The 25,422-nt window shown below is 35.4% G+C and overlaps 2 protein-coding genes across 3 annotated transcripts in view; one reads left to right on the forward strand and one right to left on the reverse strand.

Annotated features, from left to right (window-relative positions):
• The window catches only part of LOC120426646 (angiotensin-converting enzyme), a 244,131-nt gene that overhangs the window by 15,220 nt on the left and 203,489 nt on the right, over positions 1 to 25,422 (forward strand). The window lies entirely within an intron of this gene.
• On the reverse strand, positions 4,805 to 9,432 carry LOC120415520 (uncharacterized). The gene is made up of 2 exons (XM_039577077.2): positions 9,388 to 9,432; positions 4,805 to 6,998 (listed from the first exon to the last, which is right to left on the reverse strand). The coding sequence occupies exons 1-2, from the start codon at positions 9,397 to 9,399 to the stop codon at positions 5,958 to 5,960; spliced, it is 1,053 nt and encodes a 350-aa protein (XP_039433011.1). The 5' UTR covers positions 9,400 to 9,432; the 3' UTR covers positions 4,805 to 5,957.

Consider the following 25,422-nt stretch of genomic DNA (forward strand, 5'->3'; position numbering starts at 1 on the left):
TGGAATTCTAAGTAGGTCGTCAAATCGGGAGTCCAATTGAGTAATTCTCGCTGAAAGTGGACCACTATTTACACAAGGTGCTCAAAAATCAAAAGCAATGTACTTTTTCAATAGCCCCCACCAATTTATGAAAGAAACCATGTTTGGTTGGTTGAATTTGTCCTCACCTCGGCGCCACGAAGCTAAAACATTTTTTTTAATTGGTAATTTTTTGACTTAGGCGCGTCTACAAAATTGCTAATAACTTTGCAAAACTTCAACGAACCCTTGATGTTTAGGGGTGTTTTGGAAAGGAAATGAGCAGAGCTTTCGAATGCACTTGTCAGAAAAATACCGTTCCATACATTTTTTAGTTATTAAACAACAATGTATTTTTAAAAGTCATTTTTGAAGGCCGGCGCCCCGCTTTATCGAAAAACTGACAAATCCATTCGAAAGCTGAAACGATTTCACATAAAGGACCAATAAATCTTAGGTGTATGTTCCTCCTATCTTTTTTAATCTTATTTTGATTCTGAGAGCGCAGCGCTCCGTTCGTATTTCGGGCGCCCAAAATGTTGCATTAGCTTGCCCCAATTTAAGGTTTTGTCAAACAATATAGGTGCTCACTTTTTAAATGATAGTTTATTATCCAAGGATCAAGATGCACTATCGATAATTGACCAATATTTAAGGTTTTGGGTTCTGCTAGGCAAATAAATGTCGAAAAGTTGTTTTTGTTTACTTTTTTTTGTTGTTAAATGCTTATTTACAATTTGGTGGACATTTTTACAGTAAAACTAATGAATGTAGCATGTAGGAAATTTCACTACGAACATTTTTCTAGAGGAGAAAACGTAATTTCGATACTCCAACGCAAAGATATTTGAGTTTTAGTGAGAAAAAAAAGTGACAATTTTACAAATTTCCCAGAATTAACTAGCACGGCCTATTATTTACATGCGGCATATATTTTGGAAGCCAAAGTATGGCTTCTTACTTTTATTTAGGTAGCGCAGTTCGGATCTGCAATAAAATTTCAGATAAACAGTGAAATTTCGAGCCACACCCAAAACTTATTTGCGGTAATATGCTGTAATTTTAATCGCTAGTGAATTCGGTCATATTTCATCTTTTGCTCACCTTTAATTGATATTTTACTCACGTATTTTTGATGAAGGATGTTTTTTTCAAGTCCTGATTGTTTTGAGAATGTAAGAAAACCTCGTTTTGTGATTTGGCTGGTTTCAATGTAAACTTAAAAATAAATGAAAACTTTAGATTTTTAAGGAATTTTTTTTATGATTTTGTGTAACGATTGTATACGTCAGTCATTAATTAATGATGATTTCCATAACTTTGCAAGGAATATAAAAATCGCTACCAACCATTTTCACCACATGCAAATGACATTTAGGCGTGGCTCAAATATCACTGTTCACTGTTTATCTGAAATTTGATTGCAAATCCAAATTCAGCGATCTAAATAACTAAAAGAAACCATACTTTGGCTTCCAAAACATATGCCGCATGTAAATAATAGGCCGTGCTTGTTAATTCTGGGAAATTTGTAAAATTGTCACTTTTTTTCTCACTAAAACTCAAATATCTTTGCGTTGGAGTATCGAAATTACGTTTTCTCCTCTAGAAAAATGTTCGTAGTGAAATTTCCTACATGCTACATTCATTATTTATACTGCAAAAATGTCCACCAAATTGTAAATAAGCATTTAACAACAAAAAAAAGTAAACAAAAACAACTTTTCGACATTTATTTGCCTAGCAGAACCCAAAACCTTAAATATTGGTCAATTATCAATAGTGCATCTTGATCCTTGGATAATAAACTATCATTTAAAAAGTGAGCACCTACATTGTTTGACAAAACCTTAAATTGGGGCAAGCTAATGCAACATTTTGGGCGCCCGAAATACGAACGGAGCGCTGCGCTCTCAGAATCAAAATAAGATTAAAAAAGATAGGAGGAACATACACCTAAGATTTATTGGTCCTTTATGTGAAATCGTCTCAGCTTTCGAATGGATTTGTCAGTTTTTCGATAAAGCGGGGCGCCGGCCTTCAAAAATGACTTTTAAAAATATATTGTTGTTTTATGCCTAAAAAATGTATGGAACGGTATTTTTCTGACAAGTGCATTCGAAAGCTCTGCTCATTTCCTTTCCAAAACACCCCTAAACATCAAGGGTTCGTTGAAGTTTTGCAAAGTTATTAGCAATTTTGTAGACGCGCCTAAGTCAAAAAATTACCAATTAAAAAAAATGTTTTAGCTTCGTGGCGCCGAGGTGAGGACAAATTCAACCAACCAAACATGGTTTCTTTCATAAATTGGTGGGGGCTATTGAAAAAGTACATTGCTTTTGATTTTTGAGCACCTTGTGTAAATAGTGGTCCACTTTCAGCGAGAATTACTCAATTCTACATTAAAGTCGCTTTGACACCAAATTTCCATCTCATCGCCGTTGCAGGGTGCACATTATTGAAAAACACATTTTTTTTCGCAATGTAAGAAATGGAAGGGGCCGTGCCCCCCGGTGCTGTACATTGGAATTTCATAAAAAAAAAATCAAAATACGTTTAATCCAGCCCTAACATGCTAAATATGATTATATGTGCAGAAAAATGCGTTTTAGTTTTTTTAAGTTGATTTGACTTCTATTTTCATTAATATTTTGAAGATTCTTAAAAAAATAATTTTTTGGCCCCGATTTTTCGGACAAATTTGGAAGGGGGGGGCGACATAAACTTTGAAAAATGTTTGCAACGGCCTTAATATGGAACAAGAAAACATCAAACAAGATAAGTTAAGTATGGGTAATTCTCTACCAACTCACACGAAATCGGGAAAAGTTGCCCCGACCCCTCTTCGATTTGCGTGAAACTTTGTCCTAAGGGGCAACTTTTGTCCCTGATCACGAATCTGAGGTCCGTTTTTTGATATCTCGTGACGGAGGGGCGGTACGACCCCTTCCATTTTTAAACATGCGAAAAAAGAGGAGTTTTTCAATAATTTGCAGCCTGAAACGGTGATGAGATAGAAATTTGGTGTCAAAGGGACTTTTATGTAAAATTAGACGCCCGATTTGATGGCGTACTCAGAATTCCGAAAAAAACGTATTTTTCATCGAAAAAACACTAAAAGAGTTTTAAAAATTCTCCCATTTTCCGTTACTCGACTGTAAAAAATTTTGGAACATGTCATTTTATGGGAAATTTAATGTACTTTTCGAATCTACATTGACCCAGAAGGGTCATTTTTTCATTTAGAACAAAATTTTTCATTTTAAAATTTTGTGTTTTTTCTAACTTTGTAGGGTTATTTTTTAGAGTGTAACAATGTTCTACAAAGTTGTAGAGCAGACAACGGCCATGATCGATGACGACCAACTTTTTCAAAACTTTTTTTCGTAAAATCGCGATAACTCGTGATGTTTATAAGCAAACCCATTATGTCTATACATCAAATTTTTTGTAATTGTCTGCTCTACAAAACCAAAAATTCAAAAAGTACATTAAATTTCCCATAAAATAACATGTTCCAAAATTTTTTACAGTCGAGTAACGGAAAATGGGAGAATTTTTAAAACTTTTTTAGTGTTTTTTTAGATGAAAAATACGTTTTTTCGGAATTCTGAGTACGCCATCAAATCGGGCGTCTAATTTTACATAAAAGTCCCTTTGACACCAAATTTCTATCTCATCACCGTTTCAGGCTGCAAATTATTGAAAAACACCTCTTTTTTCGCATGTTCAAAAATGGAAGGGGTCGTACCGCCCCTCCGTCACGAGATATCGTAAAACGGACCTCGGATTCATGATCAGGGACAAAAGTTACCCCATAGGACAAAGTTTCACGCAAATCGAAGAGGGGTCGGGGCAACTGCTGTGTGAGTTGGCGGAGAATTACCCGTATTTCTTTGAAAAATAAAAAGGCTGAAAATTACCTCCACGGGAAAAATAAAATTTTCCAACAAAGACTTGGGCATTAGAGAGTTTATATTTTAATAATACTTTTGTATAAATAGACCCAAAATTTCATAAATACTTATATGGAGAATCCAATTATAGTCAATTTACATTGCATCTTCAAGTGCGAATCACATCCATCAATCGAATACCAGGTTATCAGTACATCGCGATATGTTACAACCTTCTCAATTTAACTTTTTACATGACTTCACCGGCGAAAAAAAAAACACATTGTTTATCTGACTTATGTTTAATGTTCACATTAACCCAACTCACATGAAGTGGGGGGCGTGGGGACTTGCTGAACAAGAAAACCCCTTTGAGCAATCAACCAACCTACACCACTCACCTCGTAACCAAGTTGAAGGTAGTTCAACAGTTCGCAACATTCAGCTGGGTGCGTGAAGAACATGGCCCGATGCGCCACCTAATAAAAGCTCGAATTTCCCTCGTGCGCGTAATGAATTATTGCAAGCTCATTAATTACAACTGAAAGTTACGAAAAACCACGTTTCACGCCACAATTAAAGCCTCGTATGACACAACGTGTCGCTTCTCTCGAAGTTTCGAAGTTGAAGATTTGACCTGAGGCGCCACCAACCGAAAGGGGGTTGATCGCGTTTCGTCTCCAATTAGTTCTGCTCGGAGGCGTCATCGTGCACACTCTGTTACGAAAGTTTGGCGCTAATTTTGAAATGTAGAAAGCTGCATGTCTATTTTTGCATAACACTTTTTGGTTGGCGGGTTTTCCCGTCACGCAATCGATTGCGTTTCGATTTTGAGTTTTGTGTAATTTTCGGATGTTTTTAAAACAAAAATGAAAAGAAAGTGCTTTTTTTCGTTTCGTTTTTTATCACAATTTTTATTTCCATTTTTTTTGGCTCGTTTTTTTCTTCGCTTGTTTTGTAAAAAAATATAAACAGAACATTACTCGCAATAAAGTATACTCGTGGGAGGGGCAGCTTACAGTAGTAAAACTAGGCAAATTTAGGCAACATTCCTCGCTAGTACAATTTTTTCTCGACATAAAACAAAAAAACAACGTTTGGGCAGCAAAAAATAGGGCTTCTTTTTCTCTTTGCGATAATTGGATGGACTGCTACTATGTACACAGCATTTGTTTAACAAAAAAAATTAACAAAACAAAAAAGATCTTTGTCGGGTAGCTCTTCTGTCTGCTTGTTTCACGTACTAAAAATCTATACAACAAAAATAAGGTTTAAAGGTAGCATTTCACAACAGTGTGCCTTGGTAACTGAGCGTTCAGCGTGAGGACAGGATTTTTGTTCTAGTGATTTTGGTGTTGAAAGAGGAAAACAGGGTGCGAAATTTTCTTGTTCGGAACCGAGCCTCGAGTCCTCACTGGAGGGGCTGCTGATCGGGATGGCCGCCGTTTGGGGGGTTGCCCCCGCGCAAGGGGTGAACCACGGAGGCAGACATCCCCCCACCCGGGGAAGGCACTCTGCTGATCAACGAAGGGATCAACACCCGACCAGCGCTTCCCGGCGGACTCTTTGGCGATGTTTGCAGGGTGGCGGCTCGGTTCGAAAAACTAAAATTTCCATAGCTATTTGGCTCTCTGGGCGAATCCGGCGCGACGGTGGATGTTGGGGGCGAAAGATCCGAACCGGAGTGCCGCGGGACCACAAAGGCAGATCGTTGGTGGTGGACCTGGTGCGGACATTCCCCAATCTCTCCGCAGTTGGCAGGCTGCTGGAATGTCGCGGGTCGATCGCCGAGAGCTCACTTCGTGGACCCGGTTAGGCGGTCGGCACTCGGTTCGTCGGATCGTTCGTTGGTTTGGCGGCGCGCGCGGATCGCTTGCTTGGGCTAGGATACAGTTATTTTGTTTGATCAGTTATTTTACCGGTTCTCAGCTTAGCTTGGTAGGGTTTCTCGCATTTTGTTAGTAGTTGAGGTGTTAGTCGTTTAGAAACTAAAATCACATGTTCTGCGATATAAATAATGAAATGATGGGGGCTCTTCTTGACTTAGTGATGCTCATGGAAATCGTGATGTTCCTCGACGTGGTGGTGTTCGTCGTGGTGCACAACCGGGATGGACACCTTAACGGGGACTGGGACGTGCTTCTCGACCTCGACCGGGATGTGCTTCTCGATCTCAACCGGGACGGGGCGCGCGACTGGGACCTTCACGGGGTATGGGACCTTCTTCTCCACTGGGTAGGGGATGACCTTCTCGACCGGGTACGGGGCTGGGACATGGACCTTGACCTCAACTGGGACGGGTTTGTCGACATGGACGGGGACGGGACGGTCATATGGGACATGGACGGGGTATGGGACGTTCTTGTAGACTGGGTATGGGACGTGCTTCTCCACTGGCACTGGGACGGGCTTGTCAACGTGGACGGGGACTGGGCGGTCAACCGGGACATGGACTGGGTAGTGGACGATCTTCTCAACCGGGTATGGCTTGTCAACATGAACTGGGACCTTGACCGGGACCTTCACGATCTTCTCAACTGGGTAAGGAGCTGGGACATGGACCTTGACGGGCACCGGGACCTTCTTCTCCACTGGGTACGGGGCTGGCACGTAAACCTTGACCGGGACTGGGTTATCGACTGGCACATGGACTGGGTACGGGACCTTCTTCTCAACTGGGTAAGGAGCTGGGACATGGTACGGCACCTTGACGATCTCCTTCACTGGGTAGTGCACAGTCTTGTAGACCGGGTATGGCTTTGGTACGCCAACCTTGACCGGAACCGGGACGTGCTTCTCCACCGGGTAGGGGATGTGCTTCTCAACCGGGTATGGCACCGGGACCTTCTTGACCACCGTCAGTGTCTTCTCCTCGTGCGTTTCAAAGTGGGGAACGTCGTGCTTTTCCTCGAAGCCACCGCCATAGCTGCCGGTCCAGTCGTGCAGGCCGCGCTTGTCCTGCTTTTTGTCCTCCTGGGTCGCACTCTCGGCGGCACTGGTGTCATCTACCTTAGCTTCGGCCACTGGTTTCTTTTCATCTTCGGCGGATGCAAGAAGCACCAAGGCAAAAAGACAGACAACTCCCTGATGATGGAGGAAAGTGAGACAAGAGAAGAAAGTGTGCATTAATGGAATAATTTGGCACTCATCGAATTGTTATTTGGATAGTTTGGTGCATGTTATGGAGTTGGTGGATTATATAATCACAATGCGGAAAGATTGCGATCACTTCTTAATTGGTTGCGTTATCTGTTATCATGACGTCAATCTTATGGTGGAGAAACTTTTAATTGCTACGATAGCTATTAAGACAAGAAGAAATTTGTGAAAGACAATTTAATATTTTTTTTAATTTTTAACTTAATTATGTTATCAAAAAGATGCTGGATATTTTTGACAGTATTTTTTTCTTTAAATTAATAAATTCTACTTCTTCATTACTTTGTTACTGATCTTGGGATTTAAAATTCACTGGACAAATAAGTGAGTTAGTAACTTGTACTGAAATGTTTTTCAATAATTCTTGCAACATCATTCTTGAAATAATAGTTGATCTAAATTCCAAGTCTTGTTAATTATGGAACTTTAATTTGGTTGATGATGTTTGTTATGAAACATTCATTTTGGGTTGTCAGAAATCAATTTAGCTTAATTGAATATTTTTTTAATGAATTAATTCAATTTCGAATGATTCTTGTCTATTTCAAAATATAAGCGTTGGAAAACAATATGATTTGAAAATGATTAATAATAATTCTAGAAAACTACTAATTTTCTAACTTTTTATTTTATGATCAACAGTATCATCAACGATGGTGATTAGATTTTTGATGAAACTCATGTTAAAAGTTTCACTTAGCGTATTCAGATATTTCAATCTAAAAGAATTATCGTAAGATTTATTTTTCGGAAAATATGTTTTTAATTCTTTACGTATTAAATTGATCAAATTGATTGATGTAATTATTCACGGTAAAGAAATGTATCTCTAAAAATCACAGTTCTAATCATTACGATTTTGATTTATGTTATTTTTTATCAATAATGAGTTGTTTAGAGATTATCTGCATTGAATAATATTCCATTTGTTTAAACAAGATTTCGAATCACCTTTTTGACTTTATGAATATGGAATTTTGATCAAAATGCTTTAAGAGTTGATCCACAAAATAGTTTTTTTTTTATTTAGGGCAAATCACGCGAACAAGTTACATTTATATTTTTTAATTCTCCTATATTTGCAAGAAATTGATTTTTGTCGCCTTTCTTACTAAAGAAAGGTAAAGATTTTGCTTTTGGCTCGGACTAAAGGTCAAGCTACGTAATCGGATTATTTCTCGAGACATATTCATTTAGAAAATTCGACGCCCGATTGACAATGACAGAATTGGCCCATCTCTAATATTCGATTTTTTATTATTTTATCAAGACTCTAGGGAAGGAATGTCAAGGCTTGAAGAACAATCATACTTAAAAATTTGAGATCAATTTGTCAGGAAATTCAAAATTAGAAATTTATGAGGTTCAAAATAATAATTATTTTTGCATTAGGCTAAGAAAGGATCACATTCATTTCATATTAATGTATATTTGAAATAAAAATTGGTTGTTACATTGGAATCTAGAGTCTTCATTACAAGAGTTTAGAGATCCATAAAATCCTGCAGTTCAATGAAATGAATTATAGTAATTTGTATGGAAATAATGTCACGTATCTAAACAAAAGTTATTTTTACTGTCACTTTCACAAAACAAGGACAATGTACTATACACTTCATAAAGGCTTTTTATCAATCGTATTACTGCTGATTAAATTTCAACAATTCACTTTAACCAAATCATTTCTAGTTTCACTGAGCACCTTCGTACTGCAGTGTTTCACTTTTTCGATCGCCAAATTCCGAACCAAAGCCGAAACTATGCTCAAAGCTCACTTTCGTTGCATGTTTGCTGATCTAAGCACAAATTCAGCCACACAAACAAAAAAATCAAACGCAAAAAAGAGCTCCATTCAACAATCCATCAATGGCGCTGGCGCTGCTCTCTTTCTTCTCGAACTTTTTCACGCAACTGGTTTTCCCGCGCCACGATCGATCCATTCACGGCGTGAATGACCACGAAATTGCAGCCTCCTCTCGCTCTCTTTCATTTTCTCGAAACACATTTCAGGTCTCAAAGTGCCATTCCGCACATTTCACAACAAACTTGGCGGGAAAATGGGGAAAACAAACTCGAGACGAATAGCTGGTTTCCAAAGCAGGATCTAATTGATCAATCGGGTGCTGCGTTTTTCACTTGCAATCAACTCCTTTTGAAAATGTTGTATTTTCACTGGTAATCGTCCTTTGAATCTGCACTTTTTATGATTTTTTTTTAAAATCACTTTTTCAACGTCCATTTTTTTATTCCAGAACTTCATCACGTTAGAACACCCCCCAAAAACCACACTTTTCCACCTCAAATTCTTCCTTACCAACAATTTCATATTTAATCCGAGTGAAATGTAACTGTGAAACAAGCAAATAGGTAACTGATGGTGAGTCTACCGATGGTTTCAGCTTTTATACCAGGCCAGGTTTTCTGCAGACCCCCTCTTGCTCCATTCCCCGCTCGCGATCACTTCTTCAGCCCCACATAGGCCGAGCCACATAGCCCACGATCGTCGTCGTCGCAGTCGCAGTTTTCGTGGGCTTCGCTGGCCGCCCGACGAGCCCCACCCAAAGCATCTCCTCCACCCACCCGCCCTCTTTTCCACGAGCCGAGGATGAGGCTTCGAATAACACTTTTCACACCTGTAGCTTGAACCTTGGGTAACCCCCCTGGCGAGAAGCTACAATTTGGTTGTGGATTGTTCTCGATTCGATTAAGGGTAAACACCACACCGCTGACGACGATTCTTACAGGCAATCGGCCTCGGCAGCAGCGCAAACCAGCAGCAGTAGTGTTCAATTTCACCCCAAGCGGTGGACATCGTTGGAAGTTTAGAGTTTGCAAACTTGAGCCAAACATTGTTGCAAAGAAAAGTTTTCACTCGAATAAAGTTTTATCGTTCTATTCAGCTAGACGTGATTGGTGCATTTTTTTCAATTCAACTTTTCTTGATTATAAATTCTTTTGTTTTCATTAGTAATGCTCTTCTGGTTTTGGCTGCATTTCACTGCCATGCACACAGGTGGATGCGAAAATCAGCTGATCGTAATGGTTCCCTGCACACCTGAGAGACGTCGGGGGGAGCAGAAAGAAATGGTGCACGTGCTAGCACGGTGTGTTTTTTAAGGATGAAAAGTGTGAAAAGTTGCTTCAAAAGTTTTATCAAATTCGAATCAATCGAAGTGTGATACATAACCATAGTATTTTTGTTTTTTTTTGTGTCAAAAATATATTCAAAATTCTAAATGAAGTTGCTTTAAGCTGTTTATTATCTAAATTAGAGAAATTGTTGTTGTTCGTTTATTTTAGGCAAATTTAAAATACCTACTTGGTCATCCACTGCCTAAGAGCAATTCAATTTTGAACTTATATTTATTTTCTGGAATTCAGGTTTGTAATTTTTCATGGAGACGACTTCTACACCTGTTATAAATTAATCAGTTGATTATTACAAAAGCCATAATCTGTACGGATTTAATCCATACCTGACTATTTTAATTAATTTCCTGTTTTTTTTTAAGTCTTCTATCATAGTTTATCATTTCTCCTCATAATTAATAACAGGATGTAAAAACGAGATAAAATATTTGAATGGCTATCAGATAACAATCTACTTGAACGGTCAAGAAAAAAACAAGTTAAAATTATTTTTTAAATGCTTTTCCGTGAAAATGATAAATGTTGTATTTTTAGAGATAACATGAAAATAAATGTGTAATTTTGGAAAGCAAATATTTTATGTTTGAGTAATCATTGCAATTTTAATTATAAAAATATGTAAATCTCTACATATTTTACCTTTTTTAAATTTAACTTTATGTGTTTTTTTTATCTGGCTTGTATCATCAGTTTGTCCCAGGGGTGTGCTTATGGGTAGATTTGAGTAGATGACATCTACTTAGCTGGTTGCTTAAATTTATTAAATTTTTGAAGGAAAAATATTCAAGTTAAACGATATTTTTGACCATAAAAGGGTTTGCACCAAGTTTCACCAATTTCTTGGCTCAATTTTAAAGCGCCCTTTTCTTTTTTTCAAGTCATATGCACTCTTCCTGGAAAGTCAACCAAACATTTCAGTGTTCCAGTGTAGTGCTGTCGCAGTTAGTCGCAAAGTCGCCAAGTCGAGGAGCGATATGTTTTAAATGAGGTTTGTCTGAAGGCGCCCCGAGGATTTAAAAAATTGTATTAAAATTCTCAATATAAAAATTTGACTGGAGGCGCCCCTACGACTTAAAAAATTGTATTGAAATTCTCAATATGAAAATTTGACTGGAGGCGCCCCTACGACTTAAAAAATTGTATTGAAATTCTCAATATAAAAAATTTGACTGGAGGCGCCCCTACGACTTAAAAAATGTATTGAAATTCTCAATATGAAAATTTGACTGGAGGCGCCCCTACGACTTAAAAAAATGTATTGAAATTCTCAATATGAAAATTTGACTGGAGGCGCCCCTACGACTTAAAAAATTGTATTGAAATTCTCAATATGAAAATTTGGCTGGAGGCGCCCTTATGGCTGAAAAAAAATTGAACAGGGGTGTGCTTATGGGTAGATTTGAGTAGATGACATCTACTTAGCTGTTTGCTTAAATTTATTAAATTTTTGAAGGAAAAATATTCAAGTTAAACGATATTTTTGACCATAAAAGGGTTTGCACCAAGTTTCACCAATTTCTTGGCTCAATTTTAAAGCGCCCTTTTCTTTTTTTCAAGTCATATGCACTCTTCCTGGAAAGTCAACCAAACATTTCAGTGTTCCAGTGTAGTGCTGTCGCAGTTAGTCGCAAAGTCGCCAAGTCGAGGAGCGATATGTTTTAAATGAGGTTTGTCTGAAGGCGCCCCGAGGATTTAAAAAATTGTATTAAAATTCTCAATATAAAAATTTGACTGGAGGCGCCCCTACGACTTAAAAAATTGTATTGAAATTCTCAATATGAAAATTTGACTGGAGGCGCCCCTACGACTTAAAAAATTGTATTGAAATTCTCAATATAAAAAATTTGACTGGAGGCGCCCCTACGACTTAAAAAATGTATTGAAATTCTCAATATGAAAATTTGACTGGAGGCGCCCCTACGACTTAAAAAAATGTATTGAAATTCTCAATATGAAAATTTGACTGGAGGCGCCCCTACGACTTAAAAAAATGTATTGAAATTCTCAATATGAAAATTTGACTGGAGGCGCCCCTACGACTTAAAAAATTGTATTGAAATTCTCAATATGAAAATTTGGCTGGAGGCGCCCTTATGGCTGAAAAAAAATTGAACAGGGGTGTGCTTATGGGTAGATTTGAGTAGATGACATCTACTTAGCTGTTTGCTTAAATTTATTAAATTTTTGAAGGAAAAATATTCAAGTTAAACGATATTTTTGACCATAAAAGGGTTTGCACCAAGTTTCACCAATTTCTTGGCTCAATTTTAAAGCGCCCTTTTCTTTTTTTCAAGTCATATGCACTCTTCCTGGAAAGTCAACCAAACATTTCAGTGTTCCAGTGTAGTGCTGTCGCAGTTAGTCGCAAAGTCGCCAAGTCGAGGAGCGATATGTTTTAAATGAGGTTTGTCTGAAGGCGCCCCGAGGATTTAAAAAATTGTATTAAAATTCTCAATATAAAAATTTGACTGGAGGCGCCCCTACGACTTAAAAAATTGTATTGAAATTCTCAATATGAAAATTTGACTGGAGGCGCCCCTACGACTTAAAAAATTGTATTGAAATTCTCAATATAAAAAATTTGACTGGAGGCGCCCCTACGACTTAAAAAATGTATTGAAATTCTCAATATGAAAATTTGACTGGAGGCGCCCCTACGACTTAAAAAAATGTATTGAAATTCTCAATATGAAAATTTGACTGGAGGCGCCCCTACGACTTAAAAAATTGTATTGAAATTCTCAATATGAAAATTTGGCTGGAGGCGCCCTTATGGCTGAAAAAAAATTGAACAGGGGTGTGCTTATGGGTAGATTTGAGTAGATGACATCTACTTAGCTGTTTGCTTAAATTTATTAAATTTTTGAAGGAAAAATATTCAAGTTAAACGATATTTTTGACCATAAAAGGGTTTGCACCAAGTTTCACCAATTTCTTGGCTCAATTTTAAAGCGCCCTTTTCTTTTTTTCAAGTCATATGCACTCTTCCTGGAAAGTCAACCAAACATTTCAGTGTTCCAGTGTAGTGCTGTCGCAGTTAGTCGCAAAGTCGCTAAGTCGTTGCGCGATCGCTGCGCGATGGTTTGGTGTTTGCTTTATTTAAATTTAGCTTTGTCACTCTTGCGATGCATAAGTTTTTTTTTATTTGACTCAATGATTTTTGGTTGTTGTGCGCACGCAACTATATGTTTCCCCAAAAGCGAGAGAAGCCGACTCGCTCACCAAAATGTATCAAATTTGGACCAATGATTTCAAATGACTTTCTCAGATTGAAGGAGTAAGTCTTCCCTTTAGGTGAATCCAGACTCCGAACTGGTTAATATTTTTTAGCTCGTTTTAAAAGCACAAGCGCATTGATTTATTTTTTATTTGTTTGGAAGTGCGCAAAATCTAATTCGTCATTCATTTGCGTAATGCGTTTTGTTATACCATTTCGCAGCAACAGCCTCACAAGGCATGCAAACCTTATGCATCGCTGTGTTAACATGTTTCCAACAGAAGACTTGTGTAGGCTGACTTACTCTTTTTATCCTCTAACAGAGGATGACTTTTGACGGGTAGAGTTTTTCGGAACATTTACCCCGAAGCTTTGAAAAAAAGAATTTTTCTGAAATCAGTACCATTAATATTATTTTTAATTGCTGTTTTATTTTTTGATGAGAGAGATCTTCGCTTCTGGATAAGGCTTTGTTCGCAGTGATAGAATTTTATAACGATCTTATCAAATGTTTCTTATGAAAGTCACTGAAAATTGATAGAAACAATAGGCTCTTTGGCAACTGAATTGTGAAAAAGATATACGTCGCATCTCGCGGCGTCCGAGACACCATTTGATTTTGCTGGGACTGATTTTTGAAAAAAATGCCAAACTTTAAAAGTCTGTACCGAGCTCCAGGGTGCTCCAAATGTCAATGTTATTTATACCAAAAGATGTGCAAGGATCTGGCCTACACGCCAGTGATGTTGAAAATAAACGCTTTAGCGGCCGAAGTGCCTAATAAAAATTACATTTTTGAATAAAATCTTGTTTACGGGTTAAATCCCATTTAAAATTCAAATGCAAAGCGCCAGCTCCTGTTACATCCAATCAAGCTCATATTTGGGATTGGAGCTCAGTATGACCACCGGAACAAACCTCTGAATGCCCGCCAAAATGTAATTTTTGTTACATCCTAATACATATACATAATCTATGCAAATTGCACATATTCTTCTAAATTATCTAATTTGATTCCACTTTGTATAATCTAGACTTTATCAATTAGATCTCTAAGAACAATTTTCGGAACAAGTTCTCATAATAAAATATCAGTATTTGTTCGTTACTAGCTGAGATATGTGAATTTCGCTTAGTTACACAATAGGAAGCGGTAACTGAGACATTTTGAATGCTCATATTTATTTTGTTAAAGAAATTAGATAAAATTTTGATATCAATTTCTTGTCTCAATAAAGCAATGCTGTTAAAAGTAACGATTATTGCGCATAATATAATTTCATAATTTCAGGTAATACTAGAGCGTCCAATTTCTAGATAATACTAGAGTTGTAAATTTCCCGGGAATTCCCGAAACTCAAGCGAAAGTATACATTTTCCTAACTTTTTGGCACATTTTTTTTAATTTACAAAAAAAAAATAGTTATGAAAAAAACTCAATTTAATATTATTCATTTTAATTTATTGTTCTTATACACATTCAGTTCGTCTGAAAATTTCATATGAAAATATGAATATTTAAAAAAAATATTCGTTCCAGAAGCTTTCACAACTGGGATCTTGTTTATTCGTTGAGCAACAAAAATTACGATATTATGAAATGAAAATTTACTATCATAATTCTGGTTAGTTTTTTAAACGAAAATTGTTGTTATATCATTTGAAACATAGGTATCCTGTTCTGTCAAGATCAAATTATGTTTTTTTTTTTACGATTTTGTTTACCATGGCCAAATTGGATGAAAATTGAAAAAAAAATCAATTGATGTCTCAGAGAGGGTTATTCAAAAAGAATTTGGTAAATTTGTTAAAAAGTGTTAACAGTGTAATATTAATAAAAAAAACTTGAGCTAACAAGCGCGTAAGAGGTTTAATATGAACTAAGCTACTTTTATTGCTATGAAAATTCTTTAAGACGAAGTCATTTATTAAGCTGAATCATTAAAAAAACTACTTCGTATTATATAGAAGGCGATTTTATAAAAAAATATATTTCAAGTGAAAAAGCTGATTTTAAAGGTGAATTCAATGCTTATCTGTTTATTCATGAGCTCAAAGAAGTAAGACTTGTTCAAGAAAAAAGATTTGCCAACAAATCCATATTTTCTTCATTATTTTTTATTTTCATTTCCACGTCGTCTCAATATTATTCTTTATCATATTCTCACAAACTGTTCACAGAGCCATATTCAATAGCAATGTTATGGTTTTGAAGCATGGATTCATTTTACTCGCTGTCCAAAGACTGTGATTGGAAAATAACACTGCACAAAAAATACTAATAAATTTAGAAATAGCCTATATATTTAGAATATCAATATAGGGGAAATATACCCATTTTAATCACTCTAAGCCGTTCGACCAATTCTCATCACTTTTGCCGTTTTCTGCTATTAAATCAACATTTTCAGATGAATCAACAATGAAGAGTTGCTTGCTCACTTTTTTTTGAGCTATTTATTACTTTGGAACATTCAAAACCACTTTATGAAAGCTGTAATTCATGATCAAAGTGCTGATAGGCCGATAATATAAATAGGCTGAGAAAGGGTATAATTCCCCTATTTTCTTTAAAATGTTTTTGCAAGCAGTTAAAGCATTAATTGACCCTCGCACATATTTTGATCATTTAAGTTGCTATTTTATACAATTTTGTTGAAGAATATTAACCAGAACCAGAACCAATATAAGAACAATTTTGGATAAATTTTAAATTTCCCGTTTCCCGGGAATTTTGTAACCCCGGGAAATTGGACGCTTTAGGTAATACTAAATCGCATCAGATTATTCTATTGAGAGCTAGTCAATTTTTCGAGACGAGATTTGTCTGATCACGCCTTCCGTCGGACGGGAAGTAAATGTTGGCCCCGGACTAACCTAAAAAGGTTTGGTCGTTAGCTCAGTCCAGGTGTAGGAGTCGTCTCCCTGGGTCCTGTCTCGGTGGAGTCGCTGGTAGGCAGTTGGACTAACAATCCAAAGGTCGTCAGTTCGAATCCCGGGTCGGATGGAAGCTAAGGTGTAAAAAGAGGTTTGCAATTGCCTCAACAATCAAGCCTTCGGACACCTACTTTTGAGTAGGACCCAAGTAACCAAACAGCATTAAAACAAATCACTGTTCAGCACTAAAAGCGCTTTTACAGCTGCGAGCTAATGCTAAAGAGTTTTGACATCTGCATGAAAAGCGCTTTTGCAGCTGATTTGCAGCTCATTTTGGACTTTATATTTCTGATTTCCAGCTGGCCCCTACTGTTGTTGTTCCACCCCTGCAAAATGTCAACAAAGTTGAGAGAGGCAAAAATATTGCTCTCTCACACTCTTCTCTCAATTCTATTTTTAGTTTGTTTACCATGTTACCGACTCAGCTGACCGAGCGGAGAAGCCGATTTATTTGATTGAACTTGCTTTGTTGGGGATGTGATGCCAGATTCCAGAAGTGATTTACTGATGGTTCCTGCGCCCGTGTCGTCACGCCTGTTTGGGGAATGTTCAAACGTTGTGATTGGACTGTTTCAATTACTGCTACTTATCATAAGTAACTCTCGTAATCATGATAGCAAAGTCTTTGTCTAAATTTGTGTCACTCGAAGCCATGAGTAATTATGTTTTTTTGAGAGATAAGAACATCAAACAATTTGATCAGGCTCAAACACATTTATTCATGAATTGTATTCAAGTATTGCACAGTTATCCAAGCTGTTCAGAACACTTTATCTTGAACCTGCAGCAGGAGCACCACGACCACGCCATGACCGCTTCCAAAGTCGGATGAATCAGCTTAGAAATTGTTAATTTTTAAAACACCTTTCCAGCCAATGTTCAAAGAATGAATGATATTCCCTCAGCGTAGATCCCACTTTGAAGCTCCAATTCTTGATTTCCTGCTTCCTGAAAGTTATTTGTTTATTAATGTTTTATGTAAAACTGTGCATTTTGTGTAAAACTTACGAAATTGGCAGAAAATGCTGCAACTTTTCCTGGTTTTGATTTTTATTGCCGTGTTGATAAAATTACGAACGAGCGAGCGAGAGTTGTGCATCATTTTGTTTTTCTTCTCGCTCACTCTCGCACTCGCTCCCAAAATTCTATCAGTGGTGCCAGTTTTTCAAAGAAAAATCAGAACAGTGTTGCCAGCGTTTGCTTCAAATCAGCTCTATTCCAGCTTTTATTAGAGCAGTTGTTTTAGAGCTGATTTGCTATCACCTTAGCTGTTTTATAGCTGATTAGCTGGTGCATGCCGTTTACCAACTAATTTATGATTTCTTTTAGTGCTGGATGGTTACTTGGGGAATCTCGTAATCGAGAACGCCAAGGCAATGCTGTAGAGTAAATAATTTGATTTTGATTTTTTGATTTTTTTGAAATAAATAAAAAGTACGAAATTCCTTTATTTTAGGAATTCTGCCTTCTTTCCTTATTAAGTAATTGGGTTTTTCGGATAACTGAATAAGGAATTTTTTTATATGTTATTATCAAGTTGGGACCATCCATAAACCACGTGGACACTTTTTTGGGAATCTGTTACCTTCCCCACCCTTCCACCCCCCCTCGTGGACAATTGTTCATACAAAAAAAAAAAAATTGTATGAATCGTGGACAATCACCATACCCTCCTAAAGTGTCCACGTGGTTTATGGATGGTCCCGTTCAAGTCATTCAAGGCATGTTCATGACAAATTTGATAAATATGAATGTACGTGTTTCTATCAATTTCATGTGATTTTTTCATAGAAATATACCTTAAAATCAATAAAAAAAATATTCAAAAAGTTTTTTTTTTTTTTTTTTGTAGAGCCTTGTACCACTGCGACCAAAAGTTACATCTCACTTTAATCTTGGATTTGTTCTCCGAAACTTATCGTGGATACCCTGTTAATATATAATTCTGGATTGAATACGCGAGAGTCAGTTTTTATTATCAATTCCAAAATGGATCAAATTTAATTATGTGTAGATAGAGTTATCTTTTTATGATAGGTGCGACATTAAAAATTTTAATTAACTAGAAGATTCTATTGTTTCATTGCAATGGGTTGCGTTTTTCCACGCTGCAGACAATTTTTTTTTATTTGTCCACATTGGGGGATGGGCATTTTCATTATCGAGTAAGACGGGACAAAGAAAGGGTTTACGACTAGGTTTAGAGTCAATTTTATGAATTTTCATAAATAAAGTGAAGTTTGTGTAAGTTAAGGGCAAAAGTCACTGTTTGTCTGTTTTGATCTTATATTTGAAGTTTACTAAATAATGTTTACAAACATATAGGTTCTCGAAATCTTTAAAACTTTTTAGCAAGTGTTTAGCCAAACGAATTACCTTACTAATCTTTAAAGAATTTTTGAAATTCTTTTTATTATGTTTTCCTAAAACAAATTTGCGGGAAGATGCGCACATTTTTGTATAAAAACAAATCAAACACATAAAGTAACTTTTATTTCTGATAATGCGGAATCTACGTAACACCTTATAATCTAGCCACTTAAACCTTGCGGTTTCGGCAACGGATTCACAGGCGTGTATCGTTCTTTTTGCGACAAGACATTTTTTAATTTCTAATAACATTGATTCAAAATCACAGAAAAAAAATTATCAGCAGAAATCGTACCAAAAAATAAAATTAATGCAAAAAGTAATAAGTATAAGTACTACTTTGTTAAAATAGGTAAATTTAGCATACAATTATTTTAATTTTTAATTTAATCTACGCTTTGTTTATGTTTAGGTACTGTAGGATTTTGTTTTATTATTAAGTTTAAAAATACGTTTTTACTATAAGCGCCTCCCATATCAGTTAGTGACTGGCAGCGCCCTAAAAATCATGTATGCACTGTAGGCGCCCTCAGCCAAATGCGCATCTACCTAGCTCAAGCCCATCAAACACACCCCTGGTTTGTCCATATCATTTTCCAAACCAATTTGGCAGCTGTCCATATAAAAATAGTGCGTATGTGATAATAAAAAAAATCTGTATATTTTGAAGGATTTTTTTGATCATCATCATTAAGCTCTAAATGCAAATTTGTTTTGCTCATTGCTAAAACCCTTTAAAAACGTATATTTATTATTTCTACAATTTTAATAATGCTTATTAATTCTTTTTTTTTAATAATTTTTATTATTAATTCAATTTAACAATCTTTTAAAATGTAGAAGCTGAATGGAAATATTTTTTCTTCAAAAACTGTTAAAAACATTGGAGTTATTTGAAAAAAATAAAAAAAAAACTGCTCATATTTAAAAAAAGGCACAAAAAATGACTTTAAACTGAAAACGGTGCACTTTGTTAATCTTTTAGTTAAGTACTTTTTAATTGCAAATTTGATTTCATATAAAAAATAATTTAAATGCAATTTTCTGAAAAGACATTTTTTGTCGCCTAAAACACAAAAAAATAAAAAAAATGATAAAATAGCGAAAAATGTCTAAAAATATTTTTTCTGTGTTTTCCACATCAAAACCTTCAACTTTGCGAGGACACCAAATTGATTCAAGTTCGAGCTGTTTGATTTTAAAAATAATCTGATTTTGTTTTATATTCATTTTTTGCCAATAACATAGTATCGCAAATTGTGCCGAAATTCGCCTTAGTTTTATGATGCATAAGATTCCGGGACCCGTGGTGGAGAGGTAATCGTGATTGCCTCTCACCCAGTCGGCCTGGGTTCGATCCCAGAAGGTTTGAATCGATTTTTTTGAGATTCTAGTTCATGTGCTTTAACAGGTTAAATTCTTAATTTTCTATTGTTCTTTGCGGTGGTTATATGATTCTAGTCAGGTTGTAACGAAATAATTAGATTTCATGAGGAGGAGATTATTACTCAAAATTGTGTTGAAAAAAAAAATGTATCTGAAGCTGCAACTTTCATATGTTTTCCTATGCAAAAAAAAAAACATAAAGGAATAAAATTTTATGTTTAATTCAATAATCATGTTTTAAGTTCATTTTGATGGGGGGGTGGCTTTAAGAAGAAATTTTGTTTCTTCTTCCCTCACTTCCAAGAATTTCGAGGGGAGCTTCAGCCCGAAGCCCACCCCTGACTACGGGCCTGTTCTGAAATGACAAACTTGTCAACATACTGTTTATTTTTGTTTTGCTTATTTTTTACATAATGCTCTATTAGTTTTATAACAATTTGCAAAAAAATACTTTTTTACTAACATTTATGTGTAAAGTAAATTCACCGTTCAATTCAAATGAAAAAATACAATGAAAACCGTTACTTTTAAACACTAGTACCGAAAAGTCAAACTTTTTAGCGCCCAAATCAGTGTTGAAAAGTAAAACATTTCAGCACTGGTTTTGAATCTATTGATTTTCCATTCTGTTTTTTCTTGGTAGAGAATGTAGTTTCATCGTCCGAAAAAATTTCTTGATTTTTATGGCTTTTTTTACCATTTGTCCATTCGACCTTTTGGCATTCGACCTTATGTCTTTCGACCTTTTGTCATACATTCGAAAGACATAAGGTCGAATGGACAAAAGGTCGAATGCCAAAAGGTCGAATGGACAAATGATCACATGGACAAAAGGTTGAAAGTGGACAAAAGGTCGAATGGACAAAACGTCGAAAGGACAAAAGGTCGAATTAAAACAAAAACATTTTACAAAAGTTTTAATGTGAGCCTAAATACACAAATATTCAAACCCAGCTATGGAAAGGTGATTTGAACGTTTTTCTTTAATTTCACTTCTATATTCTTAAAAGTTGAGAGGTCTTCTGAATAAAAACTTGCCCCCGGATTGTTGGAAACTTTTTGATAGGGAGGGGGGAGGGGGGATTAGAGGGGGTTTATCTTGAAAAATATAAATAAATACGAACGATGTTTTTAATACATGTACCTTTGTTTTTGAAGTCAGATTTTTCTTAGGATCTATTGTGACCATGAAATATAGATTGAAAAAGGACTATTAAAATTTGAAAGAATGTAAAAGTCTCTAAAATATTCCAACGATTTTTATAAATAAAATAAAAACTTACAAAATATTTTAGAAATAGTATTTTTTAAAAGAATCGCTAATATTTGAAAGAATTGAAAAATTTACAAAAATATTTTGACAAACAAGAAAAGATTGTTTTAAAAATAAAAATAAACCTTCTAAATATTTTTGAAGTCGAACTTTTTTTTCATAGAACTGCACATGTTTTAAAGAATGGAAAAAACTCACAAAAACAATCTGGGCAATCAAGAATAGGTTGTTTTTAAAAATAAATCAAAAACTTAAAAAATATTTTAGAGGTCGACCTTTTTTCAAAGAACTGTTTGAAAGAATGGAAAAACTCACAAAAATATTATGACGTACGAGCAAAGGTTGTTTTTTTTTTAAATAAAAATAAACCTTCAAAATATTTTAGACCAACTCACACCATCATAACAAATGAGTTCATTCGTTAGTTGAATCAATAAATCTCCAACAAGTGTCATACATCGACTTCTGACTTCTCCATGGTCACCAAGCTGTGGTGGCCGAGGCAGCTAAGTCATTGGATTGGTTTGTCAAAGGTCTCTGGTTCGATTCCCGTTGTCGACACTTTTGGTTTTTTGTTTGACGGATGAACTTTTTTTGCAAATGAACCTCGAGAGAATAGTTCTATCGCCCATCTCGAGCTGTGTTCTCTGCGTCCGTGAATGGTACCACTATTCTCTCGACTCGAGACCATCATTCTCTCGGACTAGCGCTGCCAGTTTTGGGTGTACATAAAAAATCAGATTTTTTTTTTTAAATTAATTTAATTATTTGGTTATTTTTTCAAATTCGACCTTTTGTCCTTTCGACGTTTTGTCCATTCGATCTTTTGTCCATTCGACCTTATGTCTTTCGACCTTTTGACATTCGATCTTATGTCCTTTAGACCTTATGTCTTTCGACCTTTTGTCGCACATCCGGAATTATTTATTTTAAATTTCTTTTAAATGTTTACTATTTAGCTCTTGATTAATTTACGATATGCTTAATATCAGAAGGAATTCAAACTAATTCTTGCTTATTCATTGGTCAACAGAAAAGAAGTTATTGTGGAATTTTGATTAAGTACAGAATCGATTATCAAAAATCTCTACTATCCGAACTTTAGATTATCTATTTTTTTTTAATATTTCGAATAATCGAATCATGAGATTTTTTGAAACTATTTACTCAATTAGACAGTAAATTTGTGCTCTTCCTCCCATTTTAATAAAAAATTTGTGGTTGATTGTCTGTTATTTAACCATAAAAATTTTCTTAATATTTCATCACCGCCATTATGAATTTAAAACAAAAATCACGTTGGAGCACTTTGTGTGATTATCCGAAAAGATTTTTATTTTTGCGAGAATTTCAGATAATCGAATTTGAGATCTACTTTTCTATTTTTGGCAGATTTAATTGAATGGTTTTATTCCTGTTTATAAGAATACATTTTGTTTTGCTTGAAATCAATCAATCAAAAAATAAATACCTCACAATAATTCAAATTTTCAAACCAACCGCGTCCAAACTGCCAACTCTCAGCAAGAAATGGTTGCAACAGCTCCACACGTGGGGAAAACTCACACGTTCAAATGTGGCGGCTTAGGGCCCGGCGTCATGCAAAAGGTAAATAAAAGCGGCTACGGAGGCGTTGAGAAAGGCTGTTTCAAACACAGCAATTGCTGCCCATTGATTTTTACCGGCATTACGCCGCTACCTTTACTGGCATACCTGCGGGAAAGAAGGTGAAACCTTAAAAAGTGGTGCATTTCTTGTTTGAAATTTTGTGATATTTTTTTTCAAATTTGGGGCCAACAACCGAGAAAAACCTTGGTTTCTAATAATAAAAAAACAAGTTTTTTATTTTCAAATTTTAAATTTTTCGTATTTTTTTTTATTCCTGATGGTTCCAAATTGTTCAATAACTTTTTTAGGTTTTTATTATTAATTCATATTTTTACTTTACTTTCTTTTGTTCATGCAACGTTTAATTGAACAATTTCATTTATTGTTCTCATTTTCAGTTCAATAATCACCAACACCTCTGCAATAAATTCCAATCGTGCAATTTTTGAATTAATTGCTTAACTCGACTTAAATCGATGGCATGCAATCTCCATTTTTTTCGGACCAAACCCAATGCAATAGAAATGCCATCGTCCAGCACATGCTGTTTTCCAACACCACCAAAAAGAAGCCGCCCTCGCTGCCAATCAGTTTATTTATGAGTGAGCTGAATTTTCTTCGTCCATGACTGCAACTTTTTAAAAGTGGCTGCTGCACAGCCACACTGTGCCGAGGTTAATTTTTTTTTTCGCAGTTTTCTAGCAACACGTGCCTTGAGCGTCGAAATATTGTTTTGATAAAGTTTTATTTTATAAATTGTGAGGTTCTAAGAAACCTTTTTATTCATTTTAAGATATGATGGATTTTGAATAGTAGTTATTTTTAAAAATTTTTGACTGTAGAGCCATTTTCAAACTTTTCTCAAGACATATAAAATAATGAACCATCTGTAATAAATGTAAGTCTTCTTCTCCTGATGACTTTAAGCTTCTGTTGGTAGGTGGTCGATCGCTGAATGGCCAGCCACCAGGCTCTCGCTGGCCAGCGGCACTGTTTGGGGCTAAATAAATATAAAAGAAATATAATAAATTTAATTGCATCGTTACGTAAAATCACCGTCACGCGCACTCACACACACACGTTCGCCCACTGCAAAAGAAAACTGCCGTGGCGTGGAAAATTATTGACGAAAATTCAACAACCACCGAAACTGCACACGAAACACGAACAACCCAACCGTCCAGCAAATGGTCGGTATGTACACGAGTGTTGCCCCTATGTACGGCGTGGAAAATTATAGTCGGTCATTGATCAAAATTGATTTTTGCGAAAAGCCACTCTGGCAAAGTCTGCGCTTTTTTTTAAGTTTCTAAGCTTTTTTTTGTGGGACAATGACCGTCACTGATGGTTTTTCACCAACATTCCACAAAAAAATTAGGCGTTTCTTTTTTAAGTAGAGAGAAAATAAAGGCTTTTTATGGGTTGTTCATGTTGTGCTCCCTATGGTGGTTAGGATGTTCAATTTTAATGGGTTCAGAAATTCTTGGGAAACGGGAAAATAATATTGATAATTTCCAGATTTTTTTTAAAGATGTCACATTGGTAATTTTTCATTCTATTTTATTAATTTTAGCCTATAATCTTGTCCAAAATAATGCAAAATACTTACCTCAGTGAGGATGATAAAACACTTATTAAAAATCTAAATCTTTCTTAAAACTTCCATTATATAAAGTTTTTTTTTGGTTTTTTGAGTAACGTGAAATATGAAGTTAAAATATATTTTACCTTGAGAAAAATCTTTTTTTTGTGCGAATGATCATTAAGTCATACGAGCAATTTTCCACGAAACTCGGCTGATTTCCACCATTTATATTTACAGTATTTTTTTATTTATCACCAAAGTTATCCAATTATCACCAAAGAAGCCATTTTGTGTCATTTGTTCAACCAAATCTTCAAACATACTGTTCATACAAAAATGGTAAAAAAATCCTTGAAAAGTTACAGATTTTCGAATGTTTACGGCATTTAAAAATCTGTAACTTTTCAAGGATTTTTTTTTATTGATTGGTGTCTTCGGCAAAGTTGTAGGTATTGATGAGGACTATTCAGAAAAATAGGCCACGGCGTGTTTTCTGGGCAACCTTAAGGAGAAAAAATAGTCATCACTACTTTCAAAAGTGTCTTATAGGAAATTTTCTCAGCTATTTATGAGATATCTCTATTTTAAGTTTTTTCTTTTAAAATCCTTGATCATTTATTGGAAACTTTTAAATAACAGTCCAGGAAACTTGTCAAATGATGTGTTTCATGTGTATTTTACTGACCAAAATGTGCAAAATAAGACAAGAAACAATTTTGTAGAAGGTTGCAAACCGCTAAACATTTTAAAAATTAAGTTTTAACCGAATTTTTAAATATGTGGGATTTATTCAAATAATAAAATAATAAAACCGCATTGAAAT

This window comes from Culex pipiens, chromosome 2 (assembly GCF_016801865.2).
Source record: "Culex pipiens pallens isolate TS chromosome 2, TS_CPP_V2, whole genome shotgun sequence".
Classification (NCBI taxonomy): domain Eukaryota; kingdom Metazoa; phylum Arthropoda; class Insecta; order Diptera; family Culicidae; genus Culex; species Culex pipiens.